The sequence below is a fragment of the Perognathus longimembris genome, chromosome 2 (assembly GCF_023159225.1).
Source record: "Perognathus longimembris pacificus isolate PPM17 chromosome 2, ASM2315922v1, whole genome shotgun sequence".
NCBI classification, from domain to species: Eukaryota; Metazoa; Chordata; class Mammalia; order Rodentia; family Heteromyidae; genus Perognathus; species Perognathus longimembris.
The window spans coordinates 45,241,093-45,250,021 of record NC_063162.1 but is presented as its reverse complement, the minus strand read 5'-3'; the positions used below and the strand labels follow the sequence as shown (position 1 = coordinate 45,250,021).

The 8,929-nt window shown below is 44.4% G+C and overlaps 1 protein-coding gene across 1 annotated transcript in view; it reads left to right on the top strand.

Moving 5' to 3' along the window:
• The first annotated feature begins 840 nt into the window (after window positions 1-840).
• The window catches only part of Ppa1 (inorganic pyrophosphatase 1), a 32,889-nt gene continuing 24,800 nt past the window's right edge, over window positions 841-8,929 (top strand). Inside the window, exons 1-2 of the mRNA XM_048338942.1 lie at window positions 841-992; window positions 2,806-2,864. Of these exons, the coding sequence (XP_048194899.1) occupies window positions 929-992; window positions 2,806-2,864 (123 nt within the window). The 5' untranslated portion in view covers window positions 841-928. The remainder of the gene's footprint in view (window positions 993-2,805; window positions 2,865-8,929) is intronic.

Genomic DNA, 8,929 nt, shown 5'->3' with positions numbered 1-8,929 from the left:
CAGGCCTGACATGAACAGAAGCAGGAAAACAAGCTCCTAGGAGGAGCCTTGCCTGAGAGAAACTGTTCTCCAGGGACTCAGAGCTCAAGTCTGGACCTCCCCCAGGGTTTCCAGCTCAAGTCCCGGAGGACCTGGGGTGGGTTAGGCAGGGAGCTAGGCAGAGTAAATCGTCTCCCCCAAATTCATCTACCCTAAGGTGTAAAATAACAAGCACAGTTCCTGCTACTTATAAGCAAGTAACAGCCCGTGGAATAATCACTGGTGTTACCTCCGTTTCCCAGATGAGAAACAGACTGAGTCTGAGAGATCAGATGCAATTTACTCCACGTCAAACTCTAGAAAGCAGAGGTGCTGGAAGCCCTAAGGAAAATGCCAGTAACACGCCCTAAGTTTACTGTCCAGAACAAACGCTCACCTTGGAGTACAATCAGGGCCTGTCTGGAAAGCTGGCAATTTATCAATCCCTCCAGAGATAAGAAATTATTGCTTGGTGAAGAGGCGTGTGTGAGTCAAAGGTGAGTTGATTGGGTGCGAGGTGGAGAGGTCAGCAATCCCCTGCTGGCCAAGAGAAGCTGGGAGTAGGAGTACTTGCCCCTCCCGGGTTTGAGCCCCAAGGTTGGAGCTGGCGACATCCTAAGGACAGAGCAAGAACTCGGCGGCAGCCACGTGGCCCAGGTTCAGAGCCACTAGACAGTCATAGGGGCGTGGCCAGAGTCCGGGGCGGGGCCTGGCCTTCGGCCGCGCGCCAGGCGGAGTGCGCCTGCGCGGATGGGCGGGGCAGGGGCGCGGTGGAAGCCTAGCCCAATGCGTTAAAGGCGGCCCGCGGAGCTTGGGTCCAGGTCGCGCTGCGCAGGCGCGGACTCTCCTTGTCAGTCGGCGCCTCGTGCGGGCGGTAGCTCAGCAGCAGCGGCGGCTCGTCTTCAGCACCATGAGTAGCTTCAACAGCGAGGAGCGCGCCGCGCCCTTCACCCTGGAGTACCGCGTCTTCCTCAGTGAGTGCCCGCGGCCTGTGGGACCCGGCCGCCTCCCCGTCCGGCCGCCCATTCATTCCCGGTCTGGCAGCCCGCGGGCCGCCGGTCCTGGACGCGGGCTGGGCTCCCGGGGAAGCGTGTGCGGGGCCGGCTACCCGTTCTCCCTTCACCTCCCCGCCGCGGAATGGACGGTGGCAGGGGCCCTGTGCCCTCGGTCCGACCAGTCCGCCCCTCAGGACTCGAACCTGAGGCCTGCTGTGGCTGGGATCGCTGGGAGGGGAAATCAGTGAGTCGCCCTAGGAAGGTGCTGGAGGTAAACCAATCCCCTAAGCGGATTGCTCCGTGCGGGGCGGGGACGGTCTGCCCAAAGACGGTAATCCCCACCTCTCGGGTTCTGATGGTGGGCGCGGAGCGAGGTCAGGCTCCCCCTTCCCCCCTCTCGCTCCGCCCCGCCCTACTTCTTCAGGTGGGGGGGAAACTGAGGCTGGAGCCTGCCGGATCCATCCTGGCGAGTAGTGCTCGGGCCCCTCGCCGGGGTGCTGGGAAACGCTCCTTAAGAAACGGGGAGCCGATCCCCCTCACACACGCAAAGGTGACGTCAACGGGGGGGCAAAGACGGCCATCCAGGGGTGCAGCTCTAAGTCCGGCCCTGCGGGCAGGACTGCCCCACCCCCTTCCCTCGGCGTGCAGCCTGTTTGCTTTGTGGGTACAGGAAAAGCTACCTGGAGATTACTTTTTCCCAACCCCTCCCCCCCGGCTACTAAGAAGAGATGAATGGCCATAACCACCCCAGAAGTGTACCTTCCAGGGCCCTCCTGTTTAAACTTCTGTGCACTTTTATTAGGAAAGGAATGGGAAGAGTAGGGGAGGGAGAAGTTGATGCACTGGCATTATTGCAAGAATGAAGAAAGCGTGTCGCCTGGTAATGAGGGGAAAAGGAAAGTGAATGTTAAGTTTAAGGGGCAGATTAAACCCGCAGGGAAAATCTAGGAAGTGTGTGTGTACACGTGTGTACGTGCGCGCAAGTTCTGGAGCTTGAACTGGGTGCTGCCCTTAACTTTTTCATTCAAAGCTAGCTCTATCACCTGAGCCACACCTCCACTACCTCCCTTTTCCCTTTTTCATAAAAGGCTCTGTAAATAGTTAACTGAAGAAAGTAAGCTCAATTAAAAACAATATCATAATATTCTGTATAGGCTCAGGGGATGCAAGGTATAATATAGGTTAATACCAGTCAGAAGCTTACAGAGTGTACCAGCTGAAAATCAGTCTTCAAGAAGGGTCAGAAAATGTGAAATATATAACCAGTTTTTAACTGGGTGTGGTGGTTCATGCCTGTAATCCTAGCACTTAGGAGGTACAGCCATGAAAATCAGGAGTCCCATGCCAGCCCGGGCTACAGAGTAAGACCCTACTTCTGAATAGATAGACAGGCAGAACAATCGATCAGAGTTTTCTTGGGAAAACTTAGGAATAAAATCTTGATATTAGAAAATATGTGCTTTATGGTTTTTTTGTTGTTGTTGCTTAAACTCGGGGCTTGGGTGCTGTCCCTGAGCTCTTTTGCAAAAGGCTAGTAGTGCTCTACCACTTTGAGCCACAGTTCCACTTCTGGTTTTCTAGTGGTTAACTGTAGGTAAGAGTCTCAGTGACTTTCCTGCCCAGACTGACTTTGAACCATGATCCTCAGATCTCAGACTCCTGGGTAGCTAGGTTTATAGGTATGAACCACTAGCACCCAGCACTTTTTAAAAAGTTTTTTAAAAAAGATATGTTTTATGTATTTGGCAATATAGTGAACCTTAATAATAATTACTTTCTGTTTATCTTACAGAAAATGAAAAAGGGCAGTATATATCTCCATTTCATGATATTCCAATTTATGCAGATAAGGTAAGGAATCCTGTTCTGAGCCTGCTCTCTTTACTAAGGTTAGCTGCTTGTATATGTATGTGACTTTTACATGCTCCTTACTGAGCACTTAAAATGCTTAACTGAGGGCTGGGGATATAGCCTAGTGGCAAGAGTGCCTGCCTCGGATACACAAGGCCCTAGGTTCGATTCCCCAGCACCACATATGCAGAAAACGGCCAGAAGCGGCGCTGTGGCTCAGGTGGCAGAGTGCTAGCCTTGAGCGGGAAGAAGCCAGGGACAGTGCTCAGGCCCTGAGTCCAAGGCCCAGGACTGGCCAAAAAAAAAAAAAATGCTTAACTGAACGATGAGTTAAAGGTTTGATATGTAAATAAGTCCGTTTAAAACCAGAACATTTGGTTAAACAGTTGTAAATTAGACAAGGAACAAAGGTTTTTAAGCTATCCTATTTAGAAAAAAAATCATGTTGGTCTTTTCTGTATATGTACTTGGAACTAATATTTCATTAGTGGTTTTAAAATAAGCCAGGTATCCAGCACAGAATTTTGACTGTGTAATGTTTATTAAATGGAAGAAATAAACTAGATTATTCAGTGAATACAAGAAAAGTCAGTACTTTTAGTGGGTTTGAGAGAGAAGATTTGCAAATAGTGTTAATAAAGGTAAGTACACAGACCTCTAAAAAGAAATGTGTGTTTCTATATTCACAGGTAAGTTACAGAAATTTAACTTTAGCACAAATTGACGGGTTTATTAAAAATTGGGAAAAATATTTACTGTGTGTATGTATATATTGCTGTTACTTGGATGTAATTTTCTGTTTGCTAGGGAAAAAGTCTAGAACTATATATTAATTTTTTTATGATCCTTGGGTAGTGGAAAGATAACCAGTGACTTTTTTCTTTGTCCTCTTTTTTTGCCAGTCCCAGGGCTTGGACTCAGGCCTGAGCACTGTCCCTGGCTTCTTTTTGCTCAAGGCTAGCACTCTGCCACTTGAGCCACAGAGCCACTTCTGGACATTTTCTATATATGTGGTGCTGGGGAATTGAACCCACAGCTTCAGGTACACAAGGCAAGCACTCTTGCCACTAGGCCATATTCCCAGCCCCAGTCCTCTTTTTTTTTAATTTATTTTTTTATTTTTTTAGTGTTGGAAATCAAACACCCAGTGTCTCATGAATACTAGGCAAACACTATTACCCAGCCCATATTTTTACAACTTTAGGTAACTATTTTAAGAAGCACTGCATTTTAAACTTCTTTCCCACTGGGAGAAGTTTGAACTGTATTTAGGAACTTGACACAGGACAGGTATTTGATTCTTTTAGAATCTTTCAAGGATTTTTTCCTTATTAAGAAAGCATGGTTCACACTGAGCACAAAGTTTTTCCAGTTGTAAAAGCTGCATGGCGGGGGGGGGGGGGGGTTGGGGAACTGGGAATATGGCCTAGTGGCAAGAGTGCTTGACTTGTATACATGAAGACCCGTGTTCGATTCCCCAGCACCACATATATAGAAAACGGCCAGAAGTGGCGCTGTGGCACAAGTGGCAGAGTGCTAGCCTTGAGCAAAAAGGAGTATAGAAAATGGCCAGAAGTGGCGCTGTGGCTCAAGTGGCAGAGTGCTAGCCTTGAGCAAAAAGGAGTCAGGGACGGCACTCAGGCCCTGAGTCCAAAGCCCAGGACTGGCAAAGAAAAGAAAAGAAAAAATTGCATGTGGTATTGACCTTCCTAAGCTCAGTGTTGAGATGTAAGGCACCCAAATATATATGTGCAGAAGAATAGTAAGGATGATATTTTGCTCTTGTGTATACTCTTATTGTTTTCTGACATAACTCTCCGCAACAGACAAGTTAATATACTGGACTTTGACCAGGACCTCAAACCTGGCAGAAAATCCAGGTGACATGTTACTTCTGAGGAGCCTGCCAGATTTGAGCTCCAGTTGGAGGCTATGGAGCCAATGGCTTGTGGCTAGTTGTGTTCTATACTTACAGGAGGGATCTCTAACTGGCATGTATTACCCTTCAAGGATGTCAAAGCTTTATAGATTCAGGAACTCCAGTTTGTTCCTAGAGTTGATATGAACTACAGATTCTCCATACCTCATGAATTTGCATTATTTGATTGGCTTGAATTATCCGCTTATTAGTAATATGCACATATTAGTATAAAGTACTTTAGAGTAACATGCCAGAGCCAGGTGCTGATGGTTCATGCCTATAATCCTAGCTACTTAGGAGGCTGAGATCTGAGGATTATGGTTTGAAGCCAGCCCAGATAGGGAAGTTTATGAGACTCTTATCTCCACTTAACCACCAAAAAGCAGGAAGTGGAGCTATGGCTCAAGTGGTAGGGCAGTACTAGTCTTGAGCAGAAAAGCTCAGGAACAGCACCCAAGCCTTGAGATTAAGTCCAAGGATCAGCACCAAATAACAACAATAAAAAAATTAAGTAAATAAAATATCATCTCAGAGCACTCTGAGTAATGAAGAGTTACGAAACTATGACTAGACACAAACTATGTTGACACATAGCTGATTTTTGGTATTCATGGCTGATTTTGGTGATTTGAAGAACAGTTTCGCTGAGGAACAGAATAAGTTGGTGCCTGGTATTATTGCTGCATCAAAGTATTCCACAATAGGAAACATGACATTTTGGTTTGGAATACAACCTTTTCATTCAAGTTACCCTGCACCACTGAAGTCTGGTTGTGTCTGTGATGTGGTTGCTCAGTGTCTGCCCTTGTGCTGTCCTGTGTGGGCTCAGCAGCATGAGTTCTTCAGACTGGTTTTCACCAGTGATCCGAATGCTAAGCACTTCAGCCCTTCTGATTCCTGCCAGAGAAGCCGGAAGGAACAGTTTTGTTTTGTTCTTAAGGAAGTTATTTGCTTAAAACATAATTAAGGGTGTGGATGACAAGTTATTTTGGACTATAGCCTTTAAAACAAAACAAAACAAAAAAACAGCCAGGTGCTGGTGGCTCAGGCCTGTAATCCTAGCTACTCAGGAGGAGTACTGAGCTACTGAGAATCTCAGTTAAAAGCCATCTGGGGCATGGAAGTCCATGAGATTCTTATCTCTAATTAACCACCAGAAAACCCGAAGTAGCACTGTGGCTCCAGTGGTAGAGTGCTAGCCTTGAGCTAAAGAGCTCATGGACAGTGTCCAGGTCCAGAGTTCAAGCTCCACGATTGACCAAAAACAAACCAGATTAATTCAGTTTATTACAGAAGAATGATTTTTTTTAAATAAAACATCCAATGTGATTACGTTTACATGAATGTTCTTCTATATATATGGTTCTAGACTTTATTCCCAATATAAGTAGTCATTTGAGGAGTGGTAATAAGGCAATGTCATTAACAAGGGAGTATATTCCTTTAAGATTCAGTCAGCTCCTCTGTGGCAGAATATCCAAAGGCTAATGTTTTCTATTCCAAGTCAGGACCTTTCAATGTGGGCAATGGGCAGTTTGATTATACCATTAGGTAATAAAGCCAACCAGGTCAGGAAATTCTTGTCACTCAGATATCCTGCTTGGATTATGGCCAAATGTAGTGGGCAGAGAAGGCAAAGGTAGGAACTCACTCGCTTTAAAAAAATTTTTATTTAATTAAATTTAAATTTTTGTTGTTGTTGGTCATGGGTTTGAACTCAAGGCCTGGGCCCTCTCCCTGAGCTTTTTTGCTCAAGGTTAGTACTCTACCACTTTTAGCCACAACTCCCATTTCTGGTTTTCTGGTGGTTAACTGGAGTTGAGTCTCACGGACCTTCCTTCCTGGACTGGCATTGAACCACTGTCCTCAGATCTCAGCCTCTTGAGTGACTAGGATTACAGGCATGAGCCACCAGTGCCTGGTCATTAATGTCTTTAATTGTTTGTTTGTTTGCTTGTTTTGTACTTAGTCTATTTTGGGATCATATATAAAAAGTACTTGTCACTCAGCATCTTCGAAGATGGAGCTTCAGAGATACAAGAAAAATTTTAAAACCTAGGACACAGTGTAAACAGTATGAAGCATTGGGAAGATAAAGATCTGAAAAGTTGGATTTCTTTTGTTTTTGGCTTTTTGTTTTTGAGGTAGAGACTCAGTATGTAGCTCAAGTGTTCTTGAGATAGAGACTGAGTATGTAGCCTATGTTGGTCTAGAACTCAGTCTCAGCCTCCCTAGTACTGGGGTTACTACTATAAAGTGCCTCAACACTCAGTTTGATAATGGTATTCTTGGATGTACCAAATTAGATTATTTCCAGAGGTTTATCAAGTGACAATGGCTCTTAACCCTTACTTTGGTTTTAAGACCAGTTACATGGTTATGAACTCCTAATAAACAGATTTGAGTTTGTGTGTGTGCTGGTACTGGGGTTTGAAATCAGGGCCTTGCACTCTTTCTCAGCTCAGCTTTTTTTGACTCCTGAATTCTTTTTTAAACAAGTGACAAAGTCTGTCTGAGAAGCTAACAGAAAGGAATATAATGACCAAACCTCATATTGCTGTGTCCTTTGTTCATTTATAATTGCAGCTTAGCAAAAAAAAAACATGACTTATACCAACCAAGGACACATTTGTTCAGTATCAGAGGGAGAGAGTTGCTTACCAGTGGCTCACATTTATGAGGCTAAGATCTGAGAATCAAGGTTCAGAGCTAGCTTGGGCAGACAAATCCAAAAGACTTGTCTAGCCAGTAGAAATCTGGAAATGAAGTTGTGGCTCAAGTGGTAGAATGCCAGCTATGAGCAAAAAGACTGAGCAAGAGCACAAGGCCTGAAGTTAAAGCTCCAGCACCAGTCCCAAATGTAAAAAAAAAATCTCAGTGCACACACATACTTTTTTCAGTTCTACAGGTGAGTATCCCTTATCTAAAATGCCTGGAACCAAAAATATGTCAAATTTTAGGGTTGCTTAGATTTTAAATATTTGCATAAACTTTCCTGGTTGAGGATTCCTAACCCCAAAATCTTAAATGCTCTGAAACTTTTTGAATGCTCAATAAGCTTTAGATTTTCAAGTTAGGAATTTTCCACTAAAACTCATTTGTTTTGTGATCACACAGATTTTTCTGTTTATAGTAATCAGACCCCTGCAGCTGGACATACAAACAAAGTAATAACCTGCCATCCATAAGAATAAGCTTCTACTTTTCTATAAGATGATCCTCAGAATGATTTTTTTTTTCTTGTAGGGCTTGTACTCTGGGTGTAGGCGCTGTCCCCTAAGCTCTTCAGCCCAAAGCTAGCACTCTACCAGTTGAGCCACAGTGCTACTTCTGGTTTTCTGGTGGTTAATTGGAAACAAGATCTCACCGACTTTCCTGCCCAGGCTGGCTTTGAACTGTGATCCTCAGATCTCAGCCTCCTGAGTAGCTAGGATTATAGGCATGAGCCCTGGGTGCCTGGCACTAAATTTTTGAAAAAGAACTTCTAAATAATTTATCTTTTTCTCTTTATAAAATTAAGCAAAAGAATGTGTGTTTCTGGTTCCTAAGCTTTTCTGTGATCTCTTGGCCATAGAACCTTTCCACTCAAAATACATATATATTGAAAAAAACAGAATTGGTGCTGTGGCTCAAGTGGTAGAGTGCTATCCTTGAACAAAAAGAAGCCAGGGACAGTGCTCAGGCCCTGAGTTCAAGCCCCAGGACTGGCAAAAAAACAAAACAAAACAACAACAACAAAAACCCCAAACTTACAGATTTAAGTTTTCAAAGCATCAGCCTATTTGGTTAAAGATTTAACTTCTGAAAGGTAAGAAAATAATTCTATATGTATACACACTCCTATATTCTCCCAACTGGAGCCTGGAAAACAACAAAAGCTACATAGTTAGTATTTGACACGAAAGTTAAGATAGGAGAAAGAGAATCACCAAACTTCTAAAATTGAAGTACCAAGTTTTGATATCTGAGTACTTTAATGCTGGGCCCTGGTGTCCTACCCCTGTAATCTCAGCTCCTCAGAAGACTGAGATCTGAGGATTACAGTTTAAAATCAGACCAGGTAGAAAAGTCTTTGAGACCCTAATTAACCTGCAGAAAGCCATAAGGAGAGCTGAGGATCAAGTGGCAGAGCATCAGCCCTGGC